This window comes from Balaenoptera musculus, chromosome 8 (assembly GCF_009873245.2).
Source record: "Balaenoptera musculus isolate JJ_BM4_2016_0621 chromosome 8, mBalMus1.pri.v3, whole genome shotgun sequence".
Taxonomy (NCBI): domain Eukaryota; kingdom Metazoa; phylum Chordata; class Mammalia; order Artiodactyla; family Balaenopteridae; genus Balaenoptera; species Balaenoptera musculus.
Window position 1 is genome coordinate 57584540 of NC_045792.1, and position 22965 is coordinate 57607504.

The 22965-nt window shown below is 40.4% G+C and overlaps 1 protein-coding gene across 2 annotated transcripts in view; it reads left to right on the forward strand.

Annotated features, from left to right (window-relative positions):
• The window catches only part of FAM168A (family with sequence similarity 168 member A), a 215041-nt gene that overhangs the window by 137979 nt on the left and 54097 nt on the right, over positions 1–22965 (forward strand). For both annotated transcript variants that reach the window (XM_036860890.1, XM_036860891.1), the window contains exon 2: positions 10883–10970. In XM_036860890.1, the coding sequence (XP_036716785.1) occupies positions 10901–10970 (70 nt within the window). In that variant the 5' untranslated portion in view covers positions 10883–10900. The remainder of the gene's footprint in view (positions 1–10882; positions 10971–22965) is intronic.

Here is a 22965-nt window from a genome sequence, read left to right on the forward strand (position 1 = left end):
AATAAAATTTAGAAACTTTTTCCAGGTGTAGCTCCATTTTCCCTCTCTTTTACTTTGTGCCCTTGTTTTTCTGTAAATTAAATCTTTATATGTTCATATACCCAACAATATAGTTTTAAAGTTATTGTATATAACTGTCTTTTAAGTGTATTAAGAGAAAAATATTTTTACTATCTTTATATTTACCTATGTAGTCGCCTTTACTGGTGCTCTTTATCTTTTCATGTGGATTTGAATTGCTCTGTAGTCCCATTTCCTTTCAGCCAGAAGGCTTTAGTATGTCTTTAGGGTTTTTGAAAGGCAGGTTGCTAGCAATGAATCATCTCAGTTGTTATCTATTTGAGAATGTCTTTATGCCTTTAATTTTGGATTTTTAGAAAAATAAACTTATTTATTTATTTATTTTAATTTTTGGCTGCATTGAGTTTTCATGGCTCCCCACGGGCTTTCTCTAGTTGAGGAGAGTGGGGGCTACTCTTCGTTGTGGTGCGTGGGCTTCTCATTGCGGTAGCTTCTCTTGTTGCAGAGCACAGGCTCTAGGCATGCAGGCTTCAGTAGTTGTGACTTGTGGGCTCTAGAGCACAGGCTCAATAGTTGTGGCTCATGGGCTTAGTTGCTTCGTGGCATGTGGGATCTTCCCGGACCAGGGCTTGAACCCATGTCCCCTGCACTGGCAGGCAGATTCTTAACCACTGTGCCACCAGGGAAGTCCCTTACCTTTAATTTTGAATGATAGTTTTACTGGGGTCAGAAATCATGGTTGGTACTTTTTTTTCTTTCTTTCAGCACATTTATTATTTCCACTGCTGCTGGCCTCCATTGTTTCTAATGAGAATTGAGCTGTTAATCTTATTGTTGATCCCTTTTATCTGATAAGTTTTTTTCTCTTGCCACTTTCAAAATTTTCTCTTTGGCTTTCAACAGTTAATGATGTGTACAGGTGTGGCTCTTTTTGTGTTTAGCCCACTTGGAGTTCACTGTCTGTCTTGGGTGTAGTTTAATGTTTGTTTGTTTGTTTTTAAAATCAAATTTGGGAAGCTTTTGATGATTATATCTTCAGATATTTTTTCTACTCCTTTCTTTCTTCTTGCTAGAACTCCCATTACTTGTATGTTGGTTTCCTCCAGAGTTTCCCACAGGTCTCTGACTTCATTTTTCATTTTTTCATTTTGTTTTTTAGATTGCATTATCTATGTTGATCTCTCTTTGAGTTTGATGATTCTTTGTTCTGCCAGCTCAGATTTGTTTTTGAGTCCTCTTGAATGTTTCATTTCAGAATACAACTTCCAGGGACTTCCCTGGTGGTCCAGCGTTTAAGACTCTGCACTTCCACTACAGGGGGCATGGGTTCGATCCCTAGTCAGGGAACTAAGTTCCAACGTGCCATGCAGCATGGCCAAAAGTGAAAAAACAAAACAAAACAAACAATTTCCATTTGGTTCTTTTTATAATTTCTATTTATTGACATTCTCTATTTGATGAGTAATTATCATCATACTTTCATTTAATTCTTTGAATATGGCTTCCTTTAGTTCTTTAAAGTACTTATAATAGCTGCTTTGAAATATTTATCTGCTGATTCCAACATCTGGGCCCCCATAGAGACAATATCTATACGTAGTCTCCTTTCTTTCCCCGCCCTGGTAAATGGGTCACACTTCCCTCTTTCTTTGCATGTTTTATGATTTTTTTTGTTGAAAAACTATGTTTTAGATAATATATTATAGCAACTCTTGATTCAGATTCTTCCACCACTAGCGGATGGGAGGGTTGTTGCTGGGGTTTTTTTGTTTTTTTGTTTTTTTTGTTTTTTGGTTTATTCAGTGACTTGTTCAGACAATTCTGTAGTATCTGTCTCCTTTGTAGTGTGTGACTGCTGATGTCTCTCTTTTTAACCATGCATATTTATTTAATTATTTATTTAACATGCAAGTTTATTCTGGTCATATTTTTTAAATTATTGTTTTAATTTTTAAACTTGGCTTCTTAAAGGTCACCCCTGGGTCAGCATAGATTAGTGATCAACAATGACTGGCTTCAGTCCTAGGCCAGGAAATCTTCTACCCTTTGTTGATGGATTTGTTTGTTGATCAGGGAATGCATTCAAAGTCCAGGCAATTTGCACTTCTGCTCCAACCTTTACTTTCAGTGTGTTCAAGACCTTACATTCACATAGGATCAGTAGATAGCTAGGACCTCTCCAGTTTCTCTTTAGCAGGTATGAAACCTTATAGATCACCAGGGATCCCATAGTGGGTCTTATCTTTTGTTCCCCAGCACTCCCTTTAAAATTTCTGGCTTATCTGCAGGCCTGTTGCCTGCCCTAACTAGCATTATGACCTTAGGCCAGCTGTAGTAGTGGCCTTCCTGGATAGCTTACTATTGTTCCCCAGATTGTCCCTCTATTGTTTTTGACAATGACTCTGGGCAATATCCAGAGCAAATTTTCTACACTCAGCTTCAAATTAAATCAGCCCACTCTGGCAAGAGTCATCCTCTTGGCCTGGCCTGATGGAATTACCCCCAGAGAGCTGGGAGTTGTGGGGTAGGATCAGCTTCAGGCTAAAATGCCACAGATTCTCACTGTTCTTAATATGGTTCAGTAATTCTTCTTGAATAAACATTTCTCAACTTGATGTATGCCTTTGGTTAATTTTCAGAGGCCTGAAATGGTTATTTTTGACAATCTTGTTCAGTTTTATTGTTGCTTTTTTTTTTTTTTTTTTTTTTACGGTAGGTTTCTGCTTTTTAAGATTTATTTATTTTTTTATTGATTGATTGATTGGTCGCTGTGTTGGGTCTTAGTTTCTGTGCTAGGGCTTTCTCCAGTTGTGGCAAGCGGGGGCCACTCTTCATCGCGGTGCGCGGGCCTCTCACTGTCGTGGCCTCTCTTGTTGCGAAGCACAGGCTCCAGACGCGCAGTCTCAGTAGTTGTGGCTCACGGGCCTAGTTGCTCCGTGGCATGTGGGATCTTCCCGGACCAGGGCTCGAACCCGTGTCCCCTGCATTGGCAGGCAGATTCTCAACCACTGCGCCACCAGGGAAGCCCTTATTGTTGCTTTTAGGGAAGAGTTTGCTAAGCAGTTTAGGTATTCCAGAAGTTCCACCTCCTTGTGTTACTTATGGCATCTTTATTTTTATTTAACTTTTAAAATTCCCTAGCTAGACCATAACCTCCTTTGGGCAGACACTATCTATATCTTTTCCCTACAGTGTCCATCCTAATATGCATTAAAACTTTAAGCTTTAATTTCTTTGTCTGATGAAATTAATAATCCTGTGTTGCTTACTTCAAAGGATCAGGTGAAATAGTGGCTAAAATCTCATTGTAAACTACAGATCTTCCTCAACTTACAATGGGGTTACATCCCAATAAACCCGTTGTGAATTGAAAATGCATTTAATACACCTAACCTACCAAACATCATGGTTTAGCCTAGCCTACTTTAAACATGCTCAGAACACAGCAGCCTACAGTTGGGCAAAATCATCTAACACAAAGTCTAGTTTGTAACGTTGAATATCTCGTGTAATTTATTGAATACTATATTTTAAGTGAAAAACAGGATGGTTATATTTTTACAGAATGGTTGCAAGTGTAAATCGGTTCGTTGCCCTCGATCACATGGCTGACTTGGAGCTGCAGCTCACTGCTGCTGCTGCCCAGCATCACAAGAGAGTTTTGTGCTGCATACCACTAGCTCAGGAAAAGAACAAAATTCAGAATTCAAAGTATGTTCCTACTGAATGCGTATTGCTTTGATACCATTGTAAAGTTGAAAAATCTTAAGTGAACCATCCTGATTTGGGGACCATCTGTATAAGCTTTGTAAATGGTAAAGTTCTTTAAAAATTTTTAAGTAGTTTGTAAACTACAACACTAATTTTAAACACTGCAACCTGTTGTGCATATGGTACTTGCAAGTGTTCATCCTTCAACCCTGGAACTTTTTTCTTCTCATTTTGTGCTCATAGATTTTGCTGTTGATTTGAAAGAAATAGTTCAGGAGGTTTTGAGGACAGCAGCAGGCTATTTGCAAAACGGTCTGGGAATGAAAGCCAGCTCCACTAGGAGGGAGGTCTTTAGCACCTCTGTTTTCCTCAGTCATCATGCCACCACCTGGCTCACCATTGCTTGTTCTGCCCAAGATGAGCTATCGGTAGAGGCTTCTCTGAATATTGGAAGTAAATGCTGTAGAGATGTGAAGCCAAGTAGTTGACTGAGATATGCCAAGAAGTGCCAAGCACCTTGAAACTTTTTCCAGAGTTGTTTTTTGGAGTAGCATGAGGGATGGTTTGTTATTTATTCAACTATGCATTTAGTGCCCATTATATGCTGGTAATATTCTGGGTATTGGGGATACGAGACAAAATAAACAGAATCCTTGTTCTCATGGAACTTATAACTCTAATGGGGGAAAGAATAAACAAATACGCAAGAAAATACATCAGTTAGTGATTGGTGTCAATAGGAAAAGTAAAGCAGGAATTGGGGACAGAGAATAACAGTAGGAGTTATTTTTAGATAGGTTGGTTAAGGAAGTAATTTCTGGCAAGGTGAAATTTGTGCAGAGACCTGAATGAAGTGAGGGAGTATGCCATTTGAATATCTGGGGGAAGGGCATTTTAGGTGTGGGAAAGCTCAAGTGCAAAGACCCTGAGGCATAAGCATACATGTGTGTTCAGGGAACAAGGAGGTCATTGTGAGTGGAGTGGAGAAAGCAAGGGATAGTGGTAGGAGTTGCAACTAGAGAGGTGGGCATGTGAGACCAGATCATATAAGGTCCTGTAGACCTTTATAAGGACTTTGGATTTTATTCTGAATAAGATGGGAAGCTACTGCAGAGTTGTGTTTGCTGACACAAGTAATGTAGACTTACTGTGGTTCAACCCCAGGGAACAGGGGAAATTCCATACTTGGCTCTGGAGAGGGAGCTAGATGGGACTTGCACAGCAGGCACTTATCTTACTTGTCTTACTTAAGAAGTAAAATCAGGTTGGATCGGGAGCATATGGCAGCTAAGATCCTAGGCAGCTGGCAGGAATAGAAGTCAGGCAGACAGTGCTTTTATTCTCTCATAACTGCCTGTGTGTGTCCAGCAGGGACCCAGTAGGTAGATTTGAACTGCCTCCATGGTGGGATCTATCAGGGTCCAAACAGAGCACAAGGGGCCCCGAGTTAAAGGAGGGTTAGGGAGGGGCCTGCTATTCCAGAGGAGAAACCAGTGCTGGGTTGGGAGACCAGGGAGACTGGGGAACTCAAACTCATCTAGCACAGTGGAAGTAGCTTGGGCATTGGAATCAGAACTGGTTATTCTCTCAATTCTTAGTTATGAGACTTTGGGCAAGTTGCTTCATTTCTCTGGACTTAAGTTTATCCACCTATAGTACAGTGAAAATAATACCTATTTTGCAAGATCATTGTGATCTTATAAGACTTATAGGGACTAATAAGGTAAGTCGCTAGCACAGTACTTGTCACCTGGTAGATCTTCAATAAATAGTAGCTGCTGGTAGTAGAGGTAATATTTATAATAGTAGTAATGGTTGTTTACCTTTACAGAATGCTCATTGTATACCAACCATTGTTTTAAGCAGAATTCTTAGGCATCTCAAATTTAAGTCCAAATCCAAATTTCTGTCCTTCACACCAAAACATACTCCTTTCATAGTTCTCATCCCAGTAAGTGGCATTTTTATTATTCCAGTTTCTCAAGTTAACTTTGGAGTCATCCTTGATGTCTTTCTTCCTCTCATACTCTATAGTCAATCTGTTAGTAATTCCCATCAGCTTGATCTTCAGATTATACCCAAAATATGACTACTTCCCACCACCACCACCACTGCTACCACCCTATTTCAAGCCACCATTACCTTTCATGTGGATCATTTTAATAGCATCCTAACTCATCTCCCTGATTCTCCTCTTGCCTTCCTGCTCTCTGATCTCAGCTCAACAGTCAAAGTAATCTTCTTAAAATGAAGTCAAATCAAGTCACTCTTCTGCTTGAAACACTCCTAATCTCATTTAGAATAAAAAACAACATCCTTATACTGGCCTACAAGGCTGTACATGATTTGGCCTTCATCACCTGTCTGATCTCACTGCCTACTCTTTTCTCTTTCATTCACTGTGTGTGCTCCAGCTAAACTGGCCTTCATGCTATTTCTCAGACATGGTTCCACTTAAGGGCATTTGCCTTTGCTGTTTTCTCTACTTGGACGGTTTCCCCTCAAGAGACCTGCATGGCTTGCTCCTTTAGCTTTTTCAGGTCTCTGCTTAGATGTCACTCAATAACACTTTCTCTAACCATCTTATTTAAAATTGTACCTCCTCCCCTTGGTACTCCCTATCCACCTTCAGAGGATTTCTCTAGCATTTACTGCCATCTGATATACAGTATATTTTACTTTTTAAAAAAATTTTGTCTTCCTCCCCCATCCCAACTGGAATGTAAGCAGGAAGTTTTATTAGTCTCGTTCACTGCTGTATCTCAATTCCTCTTTCAAGCTTATGTAAGACAAATGGCATTTGACATAGAAAGTCTCAAGCAGTGTCTTCAAACTGGGCATCAAAATATCCTTGGAAACACAAATACATAGATTCCTGAGCCCCATGCCAGATAGAGCATAGAGGATCTTCTATACCATGTGAAGAAGCAGGGATTTTATTCCCAAGGCTTTTGAGGGGAATAATGCCCTTATCCAACCTATGCTTTAATAAAGAATATCAAGGATTAATTAGAGTTGGTTAGAATGGGGGAAAAGAGTCCTCTTAGGACTGTTTAATATTTCAGACAAGAGATATTGAAATTTGAACCAGAGAGCAGTAGCAATGAGAAAGGTAAGTTTATGAGGACTTGGTGATTGATTGGGTGTGAAAGAGTGGGAGGAATTTAGGATGACTTTCAGGGTTTCTCGCTTAAAGTGCCAGGTGGATGGATTGTCAGTAACTGTGAGACGGCCAATACTGGATGGAAGGATGGGCTTGGGGAAGAATGTTGAGTTTACTTTTAAACGTTGTGAGTTTGAATTGCTTATGGAGTTATCAGGAAGAAACGTTCAGGAAGTAGGTATGTGTGAAAGTAGATGTGGGTGAGTACTGCATTATAATAATTATTTTAAGAGAGATGTGAATTTCATATATCATGGACTAATCTAGACAACTACAAATCTATTTTCTGTCTCTGTAGATTTGCCTATTCTGGACATTTCATAAAAATGGAATCACAGAATATGTGGCCTTTTGTGAGGGGTTTCTTTCACTTAATATGTTTTCAAGGTTCATCCATGTTGTAGTATGTATCAATACTTCATTCCTTTTTATTGCCAAATATTCCATTGTATGGATATACCACATTTCATTTATCCATTCATCAGATGAACATTTGGATTGTTTCCACCTTTTGACTATTATGGATAATGCTGCTATGAACATTTGTGTTCATACATTTTCATTTCTTTTGGTATATATCTAGAAGCAGCATTGCTGGGTCATGTGGTAACTCTGTGTTTAACTATTTGAGGAACTGTCAGACGTTTTCCCAAAGTGGCCATATCATTTTACATTCCCACCAGCATTGTATAAGGGTCTAGATTTCTCCATCCTTGCCAACACATTTTATTATCTTTTTGATTATAGCCATCCTAGTGTATGTGAAGTGGTATCTTGTGGTTTCAATTTGCATCTTTTCATGTGCTTATTGGCCATGTATATAACTTCTTTGAAGAAATGTATGTTGAGATTCTTTTCCCATTTTTTAAATTGGGTTATTGGCCTTTTTATTATTGAGCTAAGAGTTCCTTATATATTTTAAATACAAATCCCTTATGTAAATGATCTGCAAAAATCTTCTGTCATTCTGTGGGTTGTCTTTCACTTTCTCGATGGTGTCCTTTAATACACGAAAGCTTTTAGTTTTCCTTGCCTTTTTTTTAATACATTTATCTATTTATGTATTTATTTTTGGCTGCATTGGGTCTTCGTTGCTGCACGCAGGCTTTCTCTAGTTGCGGAGAACGGGGGCTAATCTTCGTTGCGGTGCATTTCTCTTGTTGCGGAGCATGGGCTCTAGGTGCGTGGCTTCAGTAGTTGTGGCTCTCGGGCTCAGTAGTTGTGGCTCATGGGCTCTAGAGTGCAGGATCAGTAGTTGTGGCGCACGGGCTTGGTTGCTCCACGGCATGTGGGATCTTCCCGGACCAGGGCTCAAACCCATGTTCCCTGCATTGGCAGGTGGATTCTTAACCACTGCGCCACCAGGGAAGTCCCAAAAGTTTTTAGTTTTGATGAGTCCATTTTATCTATTTTTTTCCTTTTGTTGTTTGTGCTCTTGGTATCATAATTACCATTGCCAAATCCGAGGCCACAAAGGTTTAGGCTATCTTTTCTTCTTTCTTCTAAGAGTTTTATGTTTTTAGCTCTCTCATTTAGGTCTTTGATCCATTTGGGGTGCTAGTCTTGGCCTTGTCCCTTACTTACTTTGTGACCTTGGACTGTTCATTTGCCTTTTTTCAGCCTCACTTTTTTCATCTGTTAAAATAAAAGTTTATATGTGAGTACACAAAACAACAACACAAAACAGATCAGTGGTTGCCACAGCTGGGAGTTGTGGGCAGGGTATTGACCACAAAGATGAGAGAACTTTTGGGGGTGGTGAAGATACTTTGTATCTTAATTGTGGTGATGTTTGTACAACTATATACATTTTTCAGGGCTCATAGAACTGTATACCTAAAAGGAGTAAATTTTACTGTATGTATATTATGCCTCAGTAAACCTAGCTTTAAAAAAAAACACACAAAAGCCTTACAACAACTCTACAAAGAATGTGTTATTCTTTTCCATTTTGAGGCTAGAGGAAACTGATACTCAGGAAAGTTAGTGGACTTGCCTATGGTCCCACATTTGGTATGTGGCAGTTCTAGGATTTTAACCTAAATCTGCCTGATTGTAGAGCTTGTGATCTTCCTACTCATTTTTAGCCTGTCCCTGAAACTATTAACAGTGTGTGGATTCTGTTGTAAAAGGCTGACCTTCCCGTGAAAGCCAGGAACCTTGTCTGCCTGTGAGCCACTCCCCAGAAGTGGCTGTCTTATTCTTATTCCAAATTCTGAACCCCTGGCAGATCTCATTTTTGCCAGTCATTAGTTGAGACTGGAATCCATGCTGTTGTGAAGTGCTACTCAGGCATGGTCTCCTGAGACTGTGGCCCTCATTTTGGAGCAGCAGGAGACCAGTTTCAAAACTGATGAGCTTCTTTGGTTATGAAAAGCAATTTCTAACTTTGTCCAATCAGCAGCACAGAGTACCGTCTCCGTAGGAGAGTGCTCAGATGTTTACAGGGCCCGTTGTGCTGCTTAGCACAGTCTTCCTTACTATGGCTTATTTAGCAGAGAACCGATCGGGTAGAAGAGAGATCCAAGGCAATCACCGTCATCATTTACATCTGCATGCCACTTTATAGTTTGCAGTATATTTTAACATCTGTGAACTCTCTTAAGTTTCTTAGCACCTTGCCAGGAGAGTGCTTATATTTAGAGAGAGTGTACTTGGCTGTATTCTTGGACAACTCTGGTTGCGTGTTTTTTCCTTAAATTGTGCTGGAATGTGTATATCTCCTGTAACTTTTATTCTCAAATTGTTCTAGTTTCAGTTTGTCAACTGGTGGTAGTTTAATCTAGCCTCTTGCCCTGGGGTGATTTGGCAGGGCTGCGCATTGGGTACATTTCAAGTTCTATCCTCTGAATTTGACCAACATCATTTCCTTTTTTGCCTGTTTGACTGCCCCACCTTCCTCTCTTTGGGAACCCATCTTTCCTCCACCTCTCATTCCAGAATCCTGGACAGAGTAATTAATCTCAGAGCAATCGTCATCAAGCCAGCTGCCTGTCTTCAACATTTGACTTGTTTCCTATCCTGAGGTGCTATGGGAGAAGTTAATGACCTAAAAAATTGCCCATCTATCATGTGAGCCTAGTTAGGAGGGAATTGTTTGATTTTTATGAAGTGTAAATAATATATTTGGAGACATTTTCAAACATGTGTTGGCCTGTGTGTCAGAGTTGGTTCCCTAAACAAGGTGGGACAAATTGGCTGGGTAATAGAGCTTAATGACAGATTTTCCATTAATCAGAATGGAGGATGTGCTTCATTAAGATAATTAACAGATCACTTGTGCAGGTGATACTTATTGCACACAAATTTCCAAGTTTCTTTCCCTTGAATAAGCTTTGAAAGAGATCTTGGCTGTGTTTCCTTGCTTGCATTAAAATGATCAATGGAGGTAAATTCCCATTTTTTTCCAAAACTGCTAGTAACTAGTATCCTGTCCTCTGTAAGTGCAAAAGGTGGGTGACAAACTTGCTGCTCTTCCAGCAGTCTGTGTGTTTATCACCAGGTACTCGGGCTCCCCTGGTGAAGAGTAGAATTGCATCCTTTCCCAGCTCCTAGGCTAGCATCCTTAGAATTAGAAAGGGCCTCAGAGAGCCTAAAGTAATTGATTTTACATCAGGACACTGAAGCCCAGAGAGGGGACGGGACTTGGCCAATGCCACACAGTACACTCATGGTAGAGGCATCTGTGGGATAGTGGGACTAGTACTGAACTGAGAATCAAAAGGCCGGGGTTGACATTAGGCAAATTGTGTCACCTCTTTGCCTCTCAGTATCTTCATGTGTACAGTGGGAAAAGTGTCTAGCATAGGGCCAAATACAAACAAATGCCTTTTTTGTAGTCCTCTTTTCTACTATACCGTGTTGCTTCTCTCGTGTTGCTTCTCTATGAGTGTAACCTGAAGATTATAGATCGGAAGTTGATGTCAGGGAGAATGAGCAATCATTAATCAACACTGTTTTTTTGTTTGTTTGTTTGTGTCTCCGTAGGATTCTCAGTTGTCCACAATGAACCCTGTTTATAGCCCCGTGCAGCCTGGGGCTCCTTATGGCAACCCTAAGAACATGGCCTACACAGGTGAGTGGTGTGGGAATGGCTCTCACTTTGAGAAGTGGTGGTTAAGGATGTTATCTCATAACATTGTGAATGACTTTTGGTATACTGCGCCTCCAAAAGCCCTAGTAAAGCTTGGGAACTTGTAGAAGGGAGACATGTCTGGGGTCTAGTGCAGATGAAAATGACATTATTAAGATCATGGTCTATTGAATTGCCAGCTAGGGGAAAGGAAGGGAGGTAACATTTATTTATTATTGAGTACCTACCATGGGCCTAGCCCTGCGCTGGGCACTTTTACATATCATGTTTAACTTTAATCTTAGAAGTAGTTGTACAGGGTGTGGTTTATTATCACCATTGCACAGATGAGAAACAACAGTTGCAGTAAGAGGCCACAAACAAAAATAGGTATTTGAACCCAGGTCTGCTGATTCTGAAGGCTGATCTTTTTCCTGACTGCATACCGTGCTGTTTACTACTGCACTGCCTTTGTGTATGTTGTCCCTCTGTCTAGAATGCCACTGTCCCCTGACAACTTCACCTTATCCTTTAAGATCTCGGCTCTGAGCTCAGGCAGCACTTTTCCAGGGAGAATTCTCTCCCTTACTTGGCCTTGGGCAAGGTTTTTTTTTAATTAATTAATTTATTGATTGATTGATTTTTGGCTGCGTTGGGTCTTCGTTGCTGCGTGCGGGCTTTCTCTAGGTGCGGCGAGCGGGCACTACTCTTCGTTGCGGTGCGCAGGCTTCTCATTCGGTGGCTTCTCTTGTTGCGGAGCACAGGCTCTAGGCACGCGGGCTCAGTAGTTGTGGCTTGTGGGCTCTAGAGCGCAGGCTCAGTAGTTGTGGCGCATGGACTTAGTTGCTATGGGGCATATGGGATCTTCCCGGACCAGGGCTCAATCCTGTCCCCTGCATTGACAGGCGGATTCTTAACCACTGCATTACCAGGGAAGTCCTTGGCCAAGCTTTTTAACCTTCCAGAGCCTCGGTGTTCTCATTATAAAATGAGGGCAATAGTATTACCCTGTTTCATGGGCTGCTGCAAGGATTAAATGAGCTAGTGTAAGGCACTCATCATATAATATATGGCATAAAGTAAGTACTTAATGGTTATTATTTACAAATAAATAAAGACGGGTAGGATGTATCATAATGGAAGGTAGTGAGAAAATGTATGTAAATTGTCTAGCATGGTGCTTAGCCTATCATGAGCCTTCAAAAATGTAATAAATATAAATCCAAGGTGAAGATAACAGTATGAATGAACACATGGAGGTAAGAAGGTATGGTCAGGGTACAGTCAGTACAGCTGGAGTAAAGAGTAGAAAAAGGGGAAAAATGGGAATTGGAGCTCAAAAAGTAGAGTAATAATGGTCTTGGTGGCAGGATTAGAGGTGGGAGGGTTGAGAGTTTCACCCTGGAAGAGAGCAGGGGGTGGAATGTACTGGTTCCTTTCTATAAATTTGCTCTTTACCATGTATGCTGAATAGCCTCCTAGACTGAGAATGGAGGGATCTCAGAGAACTTTTTGTCTGGTTGTTCCAAATTTTGTTCTGTAGGAACACTGGCTGGGGGGCATGGGGGGGGGAGGTGTGTGGCTTCAGAACATCCTCAAATATTTGATTTGATTTTTGAAAAATATTTAGAACTATTTTTATAAAGCATGCATACACATAAGATGATCAGTATGTTAGCTTAAGCTTCTAAGAATGTGTGTTTATTAAAAAAAAAAACTGCTAACATTTGCAGCTACTTATGCTTGTAAATCAGGATTTTCTCAATGCTATGCAACCCAAATAACATTCAGAAATATATTGGAGATTGAGCCTGATATGACTAAGCTGTCATCACTGATTTTCAATTTCATATGTTTGTGTTTATCACAACAGCTTTATTGTCCTGATTTAACCCTAATAGTAAATATGTTCTCTTTGGACTTCTATTGTATGTTTATTCTAATACAATTAATTTTACTAACCAGGATCCATGGGCAGTATCCCATGCCCCACTAGCTCAGGGAGCCCGTTGCTTTTTCTCTTCCTGGTTCAGAGTATCCAGCAATCTAAGTTCCTTTGCCAGAGGGGACTGAGCTGCTTTGGCAGACAGAGCCCAGGGGAATCCAGGTTTCCTGTGATTCTGGCTGCATTCATTCTTACTGAGTTGTTAAACCTGAGAAGAAACAGTTGCATTTATCTATTGATTTGCACAAAGAAGATTAGGCAGTATGATATATTGATAAATGTGTTTCAACTGAATGAACAACAATCAAGTTCAAATCTCAGCTCTTTCAGATAATAGCTAGATGACTTTGGACAAGTTGCTTAACCTCCCTAAATTTAAATTTATTTTATAAATTGAGATAATATTATCTATTTCACAGGATAGTTGTAAGAATTAAATGAGATAATTAGTACTCCATAGGGAGAGAGGGAGGATTGTCTTTGTTTCTACTAATCACTGAAGATCATTATCAGCCTGGAACTATGGGGTTTTTTGGCTGAGTTGGGTCTTCGTTGCTACGCTCAGGCTTTCTCTAGTTGCGGCAAGCGGGAACTACTCTTCGTTGTGGTGCATGGGCTTCTCATTGCAGTGGCTTCTCTTGTTGTGGAGTATGGACTCTAGGTGCGCGGCCTTCAGTAGTTGCAGCATGTGGGCTCAGTAGTTGTGGCTCGCGGGTTTAGTTGCTCTGCTGCATGTGGGGTCTTCCCAGACCAGGGATTGAACCTGTGTCCCCTGCATTGGCAGGCACATTTTTAACCACTGTGCCACCAGGGAAGTCCCTGGAACTATGTTTTAAGTTAATTTTTCTGCTGGGATTCTAAGACTACACAGATAGTATAAACTCCACATAAGTAGAATAAATTCAAACTTCACACAGGCGAAGGTTTCAAATTCTTCGGGAAACTTTCTTTTTTACCCATAGCTTCCTGTTGTCTCTCTACTTTTCAGACAAATTTTTTTTCTTTTAAACTGACTTATGACTTCTCTAAATTCTCAGCTTTATGCAGGGGAATTTGAGTTCCAGCTCTTGGTTTCTCCAAGGCCCAGAGCCTCATCTCCCATCCCCGCCATAGCTATGAAAAGCAAGCCCTTTGATTGCCCAGACCAAAAAACCTTCCCAGAGCATCCCAATATCAGCTCACTGTGAGAGTTCCTGATTTTTCATTTCATTTTTTGACCCTGGAGATTTTTTTCTTTCCTAAAATCTCAAGTCTGCGTGTGTCTGTTATATAACATAAACTGTTTGTTTTACTTTTTATCCAGCTTTTCTAAGTGTTACGGAGTAGGCAGATTTTCAGGTTATCTTTTCCTCCACATTGCAAGAAATAAAGACCCAAGTGAGATAATCTGTAAACAAATGCCAAATACAATGCTTTAGAGTAAACATTTGTTATTATTGTTAGTAACAATAATGGTTATGTTAAAGAGTGTTAATTACCATTTGGCAAGCACATACTAGGTACTTTATATATATTAATTATAATCTTATTAATCATAAACCCCATAGTACTCTTCTTTTAGCAAAGTAACTGGTAGTTTAATTCAGGTTGTATTACTTGGCCAGTATATGTAGCTTCTGAAGGATGAGGAAAGATTTGAACTTGGATCTTTATGATATTAAAGTGATATGCTTTCTGTTATAGCAAGCTGATTTGTCTTAAAATATGTGCTTCTTTCACTGCTTCCAGTGATAAGCTAGGGGAGAGGGTTGTCTTTTCAGTTTCTAGGACTAGGGAGCCTCACCTTTGAGGAGCTAGGAGCCTGCTCCTGGCCGGCAATTTGGGGTAGACTGGGAAGGGGGCAGTAGAAGTGGAGGGTCAAGTCCATTGTGCTATCATCTGCTTCAGGGGTAATGGGGTGGTGGACACAGGGAATAGAGAAGTTGGGAAAATTCCTGATTTGAAATTCTCTCTGAAATGTAAGAGGGAAATAAAATACAGCTTTGCAGTTATAATTCTGACACTAATTCCAATGTGCGGGTTCTTTCCCCACACCAAGCTGTTCTCTGACACCAGCTGGGTGTCCTACAGTTCAACTAAATTCTGACACTGTCTACCTGGAGATAACGTCATTTCAGAGGTTGAGAGCTCTGCCCCGCAAAACTGTCCTCATTTCGGATGCCAATCACAAGTCCAGGTTGTGACCTGTGCTTCTGACTGATTGGCTATAAATCAGAGGTTCCCATAACCCCCCTCCTTGGGTTCAATTAATTTGCCAGAGCAGCTCACAGAACTTAGGAAGCCAGTTTACTCACTAGATTATTGGTTTATTATAAAAGGATATAGCTCAGGAACAGGCAGATGGAAGAGATGCATAGGGCAATGTATGCAGAAAGGAATGTGGATCCTCTAGAGCAGGGGTCTCCAACCCCCGGGCCATGGACAACTACAGGTCCAGGCCTGTTAGGAACCAGGCCGCACAGCAGGAGGTGAGTTGCAGGCCAGCGAGCGAAAGCTTCATCTGTCGCTCCCCATAGCTCGCATTACCGCCTGAGCACCCCACCCCCCGTCCGTGGAAAAATTGTCTTCCAGGAAACTTGTCCCTCATGCCAAAAAGGTTGGGGACTGCTGCTCTAGAGGGTGCCACTCTCCCAGCACCTCCACATGTTCACCAACCTAGAAGCTCTCGTCCTTCTTGGTGTTTATGCTGGCTTCAGTACATAGGTATGATTGGCCATTGCTGATTCATTCAACCTGCAGCCCCTCTCCTCTCCCCAGAGGTCAAGAGGAGGGATGGGACTGAAAGTTTCAAATCTTCAATAACATGCTTGGTTTCCTTGGCAACTAGCCCCCATCCTTAGGTGCTTTCCAAAAGTTACCTTATTAACATAAACTCCGGTGTGGTTGAAAGGGGTTTGTCATGAATATCAAGACATCCTTTGGGAATCCCCTGGCAGTCCAGTGGTTAGGACTCTGCACTTCCAATGCAGGGGCAGGGGTTTGATCCCCGGTCAGGCCATAGGATCCTGCATGCCATGCAGCGTGGACAAAAAACAACAACAAAAAGACCTCTTTATTGCTGTTATCACTTAGGAAATTTCAAGGGTTTTTAGGAACCCTGTGCCAAGAACAGGGATGAAAACCAAATATATACTTATTATGTCACAATATCACAGCAATACAATGTATTCCAGTGAACAGCTGTCTTCTAGCCAATTGACAGTGTTCTCTCTCTCTCTCTCTCTCTGTCTCCCTCCTTTTAAAAGCTCTTTTACTGAGCACTTACTGTGTGCCAAAAATTGAGCTCAGTGTTTTACAGACTATTTTTATACTTGCAGTAATCCTATGAAGTGGTTATAACTAGCTCCTTGAACACCTTGGAAAAGTGAATTTAGAGAATATAATCTGTTCATATACTTTCAAATACTGAACGTGTAGATAGTGTTGTAGACTGAATGTTTATGTCCCCCCAGATTCATATGTTGAAGCTCTAACCCACAATGTCATAGTATTTGGACATGGGGCCTTTGGGAGATAATTAGGTTTAGATGAGATCATGAAGGTGGGGCCTTCATAGTGGGATTAGTGTGCTTATAAGAAGAGGAAGAGACACCACAGCTCTCTCTCTGCCGTGGGAGGACACAGCAAGAAGGCTGCCATCAGCAAACCAGGAAGAGAGAGCCCTCACTATAACTCAACCAGGCTGGCACCCGGATCGCATACTTCCAGCCTCCAGAATTGTGAGAAAGAAATTTCTGTTGTTTAAGCCACCCAGTCTATGGTATTTTGTTGTGGCAGCTCCAGCTGACAATAAAGATAGTAAGTACAGTGAACGCTTGAATATGCGTCACATAGATTCACCATGACAATGGGCTTTTTACAGACTGGACATTTCTTTTTCTGAAAGGCTTCAGAAATGTTTCTCTGCTAGAAGTTTGAAATGAAGTCAAGACCAAAACATTCTCTATTTTTCTTTACTTTCTTTTTCTCTTCTTTTCTTAAAATATTCTAATACTGAGAGTGTCCAAGGATCACCAGAGGTCTGGTATATGTGCTGAAGAGAGGACAGGTTGTGGAACCTAATCAGATCTGGAGTAGAATCTAGGCTCTGCCACTGATTAGCTGCTTGAGCTTGAGTGAGTTATTTAACCTTTCTGAATCTCAGTTTCCTCAACTGTGAAATGGGATAATGATCTATACAGATGGTTGGTTCATGGGTCCATGTTTATAAAGTCTCTGGCAGCAGGCTCATAGTTGACACTCAGTTAATGGTTATCACAATGCACAGCAATGAGTATACCTCTGTAGGGAAAAGAGTATGGGATATGGAGTTAGTGACTTAGATTACAGACCTGATTCTGCCCCTTAAAAACTATGTGACGTCAGATAAATTATTAAACTTTCTGGGCCTTGGTATATCCTTTGCAAAAAGAAAAAGGACTAGGAATGCCTTCTTTACAAGACAGCTGAGAGTAATAAATGTAACAGGGCCAACCATTGACTTGTAGTGAAGTTTCAAAAACCCAATTAGAAAAGAATTCTGAAATGTGAGAACAGATGGACCCCCTTACACTAACCCATCATTTTATAGGTGAGAAGATGGAGAAGTGTTTGAGGAAAGTGTTGGAGCTAGGTCTTGTACCGAGGTCTTCCCATTCTGGGTCGGTATATTCATTGTCTCTCTACCACAAAGTAACAACCAAGGTTTTATCCTTGAAAACCTTGCTTGTCAACATCCTGTCCTGGCCACTTCCCAATCTTCTGCTGGCCCAGACCAGCTCACATGCTCTCTCCACTCCTGTTTTGAGCCCTAAATGCATTTCCTGGCTTCAGCATGCAGCAAACATGTTAAATACTTCATATACCCCCCACAAAAGACATGACCCTCAAGGTTGCAAAGCTAGGAAATCGATCTGTTCAAATACTTCACTAGCGTTTTTCACCAGTTTTCCCCTAGAATGCTTTCTTTACTTAAAAAAATAAAGTCAATTTAAGAAGCAGATTTGGGGACTTCCCTGGTGGCACAGTGGTTAAGAATCCGCCTGCCAATGCAGGGGACACAGGTTTCATCTCTGGCCCAGGAAGATGCCACGTGCTGCGGAGCAGCTAAGCCCGTGCGCCACAACTACTGAGCCTGCTCTCTAGAGCCTGCGAGCCACACTGCTGAGCCCACACACCACAACTACTGAAGCCCATGTGCTCTAGGGCCCACATGCTGCAACTACTGAGCCCGTGTGCCACAACTACTGAGCCCATGTGCCGTAACTACCGAAGCCCGTGCGCCACAACAAGAGAAGCCACCACAATGAGAAGCCCATGCACCACAACAAAGAGTAGCCCCCACTTGCCACAACTAGAGAAAGCCCTCGCGCAGCAACGAAGACCCAATGCAGCCAAAAATAAATTTAAAAAAAAAAGTTAAAAAAAAGCAGATTTGTATTTGACATGGCAGTTTATCAGCTAGAGGACCTTAATAATTAAGCTGACAGCCTGCAAGTACAATGAATAATCTGATATATCAGTAAGTTTTAAAAAAAAAAAATCTCTGCAGTGACCCAGGCCCTGTACCTTTCACCCTTCTCTGTTAAGGAACACCTGGTGGAGGTTTTAAGACTAACTGACATTTGTACTTTGTTCTTAGCAAAGAACTTTTGTGGGTTTTTTCCCTATTTATTTCTTATAACAAGTCTGGGGAGATAGCCCTTATTTTCCAGATAAAATGACTGGGGATGAGCTTTCCCAAGGTTATGCTACTACTGAGCCCATGTGCCACAACTGCTGAAGCCCACGTGCCTAGAGCCCGTGCTCCGCAACAAGAGAAGCCACCGCAATGAGAAGCCTGCCAACCGCAACGAAGAGTAGCCCCCGCTCACTGCAACTAGAGAAAGCCCACATGCAGCGATGAAGACCCAATGCAGCCAAAAAAAAAAAAAAAAGTACTAAATAGTCAAGTTTTCCCTTTCAAAATAAATAAATAAATAAGTAAATAAATAAATACCTTTATGTTTCTCAGATTAGATCTTTCTTCCCCATCCTTCCCACCCTTTATCATTCAGGCCATTATTACTCTTTCTTGGATTATTTACACTGCCCCCTAACTGGTCCTTCTGACTCCTATCACATACCTTCTCCCCAGTGCATTCTTTACAAATCAACTAAAATCATTTTTCTAACTTGAAAATTTGACCACATCACTCAAGTGCTTAAAACCCTTTAGTGATTCTTCACTGTCCTTTGGATAAAGTCGAAACTTCTTAGCTTGCAATAGGAGATTTTTATGACCTGACCATTCAGATCTCTCCAGCCCGTCTTCTGCTCATCTTATCTATCTATATTCTCAGTCCAGATGGTGGCTGTCATTATGTTTTCATTTAGAGCTATAATTTCATTAGAGGTCCTCAAGTACAATCTTATTCTCAGATGAGGAATCTGAGGTCTTACAAATGCCTAAGGAAAGAACTTATTACAGTTCACAGTGAATTCAGTATCTGATTTACTAGTACCCAGCTTGCCCCTGGCATACCATGAATATTGTCTAAATATTTTTTAGGTAAATAGATGGATGGACAAATATCAAAGTTGGAAGTAGAAACCAAAACTTTGGCAGCCAATCTAGTTCTCTTTCTACTTACTTTATGCTGCTTCTTTATTTCCAAGAATGAATATGTATATATAAACATCTGGTATGTAGTTAGGCTCTCATTAGGTACTAAAACATTAGTAGCCATTGTTTTATTAGTCATCATTATATCCCCAGAGCCTAGCACAAAGATGGGTACAGAGTAGATTCTCGGTAAATTTCAAAGGGAGAAGTGAAGGAGAAGAGAAAGAAAGGAAGGAAGGAAAGGAGAGAGGGAGGGAGGGAGAGAGAAGAGGAGGGGAGGGGACGGGGTCACATCAGAGAATTATAAGATGGGGTTGAGGGAAAGACTCATTTGATCTGGCTGCCCTTTCTAATGAGTAGCCCTCTGCCATGGCAGGAAGAGTCTGGGACAGGTTGCCAGTGCGGGAGAGATTGTTCTTGCTTTGTGGGTGAATGAACTGAGAGGCTCAGAGAATTTAATTTGGATGATCTGTTGTGACTGGTCAACCCTTTGGACGGACCAGATGGAACAGGGGGATTTTTCTCCTTATAAGTTATGAAGAGACAACAGAGATCCTCAGAGAAAACAAAAGGGATCATCTCCCCTTGCCGACTTGGTTTATAGCAAATTTTCTTTTTTAGGACAATGATAGTTGAAGTCTAACAATTCCTTCGAGCTTCTTAGAAAGGAAGAGGTATCCTCAAACCTCCTACATTACCTATGTAGTCAGCTTTGGACTGGCTTACTTTGGGTCTCAGCTTCTTTGCTAACAAAGCCAGATTTGACTTCTAAAAACAAAATTAACTTTCAGTTACAAGTTAAATAAGTACTAGGGATGTAATGTACAACATGATAAATATAATTAAAACTGCTGTATTTTATATATGAAATTTATTAAGAGAAAATCCTGTGTTCTCATCACAAATAAAAAATATTTTTTCCTATTTCTTTAATTTTGTATCTATATGAGATTATGGATGTTCACTAAACTTATCGTGATAACCATTTCATGATGTATGTAAGTCAAATCATTATGCTGTACACCTTAAACTTATACAGTGCTGTATGTCAATTATATCTCAATAAAACCGGAAGAAAAAAATTTGACTCGCCTATACCAAATTTTCTCTGAAGCTTTAGAAAACAAGGGTCCGCAGAACCCCATGTAATAATAGATAAGAAGTAAAATACTTTATAACTTTACCATTTGTAATTTCATTGAATCCTTATAACAGTTGTATGAGGTAGAAATTTTTATTAAAATACACATTTTACAGATGAAGAAAGACTAAGAAAGGTCAATAAGTGTGTACAAGTTTTTACTGCTTGTAAGTGGCAAAGCCAAGACTAGAGCTTAGGTTTACTGGAATCTAAATCCGATTCCAGTGTACTTCCCACTACACCAGGCTGTCAGGCAAGGCCTCTCTGGGTTTTAAAGGGAACACAAGCAGTGTGTCTGCCTCTGATACATTATGTGTGATGTCAGTACAGAAAGCAAATGGGTTAAATCTTGTCTGGGCAGGAATCAGGCACATTAAACTGATTTGCTCTTTGCTTGTGACTGATTTACTTGCCTGGATCACAAAATGATTTCCCACTTTGGTAGGAAAGAAAGCAGTGTTTTCCCCCAAAGAAAGAAGTGTTGGCATTGGGTTATTATGCCCCTGCTCCTCTTGGCTTCCTGTTCTCTGAAGAAGTTGTTCATTAATTTCATGTCTTTCTAGACTGTGAGCTCCTTAAGTATAAAAGTCAAGAACCTCCTGTGCCTGGAAGAGAGCAGGCAGTTAGTTACTCATTAAATATTCATTAAATTAAGTTATTATCATTATATTTATATTAATTATAAATTACTGTTGCTGTAGGTAATTATTTTATAGTAATAACTACCATTAATGACTGTCAAATGGAGTGCCAGGCACTTTATAAACATTGTTGTGAATTCTCATGATAACTGTCAAAGGAAGAGCTATTACATATGAGGGAATAAGGTTCAACTATGTTAAGTAACTTTCCCAAGGTCTTATAGCTTGTGTTACCTTAAGTGGAAAATAAGTATATGTAAAAAATTTTTTTTTACTTTATTTATTGTGGTAAAATATACATAAAATTTACCATTTTAACCATTTTTAAGTGTATAATTTAGTGGCATTAAGTACACCACAATGTTGTATAAACATACTCATTATTTCCAGAACTTTTTCATCACCCCAAACAGAAATTCTGTATCCAGGAAATAATAATTCTCCATTTCCCCTCCGTCCAGCCCCTGGTAACCTCTAATCTACTTTCTGCCTCTATGAATTTGCCTACTTTAGATATCTCACATGAGTGGAATCATACAATTTGCCTTTTATTTGGCTTATTTCACTTAGCATAATGTTTTCAAGGTTCATCCATGTTGTAGCCTATATAAAAATTCATTCCTTTTTATGGCTGGTTAATATTCCATTTATGCCACATTTTGTTTATCCATTCAACATTTGTCTCCTTAAATCCCGTAGAATAAACTTTAGCCCTTTGAGGTTGAACCGTGGCTGTTAGCCTCTGTGCTGGTCCCTCAGCCAGCAAAAGCAACAATCAGCAATCAAACACATAAACAAACCCAGTATTTAGAGGACAAGGTCATTAAGGCCAGCTCTAGCTCCAGCAGGCCATGCCAGCAACTCAGGCCTTCACCCCGACTGCTGCCTGCCTGTGGGAAGGGGCATGGTAGCTGCTGGGCAAAAGACTGAAATTAACTGAGATTTACCAGCCTCTACATCAAGCTCCCTCTGGATGCTGCATGTTTTTTGACTAGACTCCTGTTCTGAAATAGTTACTTCAGACAGTTTCTGCCAGTTCGGGTTTGGTGGAGAGACGGATTTTTGGAGCTTCCTATTCTGACATCTTCCAGGACATCACTCCCAGTATAGGTATCCTAAAAACAAACAAACAAACAAAAATGGTGTCATATAAAATAAAGGTTTGTTACCATTGCATAAAAGAAAATATAAGGCAAGGATTTTTTTTTCTTTTCCAGGTAAGGTCTTAATACATCCAATATTTTTTGCAAATAAAGAATAGCCATCATCCTGCTTGATGGTAGGAAACATGTGCTTTCCATGTATTTGTTCACAGTGACAGACAGATTTTCAGAATTAGCTGAAGTAACAACAGTGTATTCAGTCATTGGCATATTTCTATTAAATGATGGAAATACTGTCCTATAGCTCACTTTGTTTCCTGTCTTCTACCCTGGTGAAAAAAAATCTTTATTCATTAGCATGCTGAGAGCTTTGAATCAAGATTTAGGTGCTTTTATGCCTGAAGAGATTTCATTTAAGGTTTTTTGCTTTAAAGTATTTCAGACTTGCTTTGCCACCCTCCAGGGTGCTAGCCCTCATGTCTTTCCTCTGGAAATACTTTCTTGGATAGGCAGCAGGTTTGCTGAACAGAGCACTGGGGAACACCAGGTTCCAGCCCTGAATCTAATAATATTAGTTTTATAGTG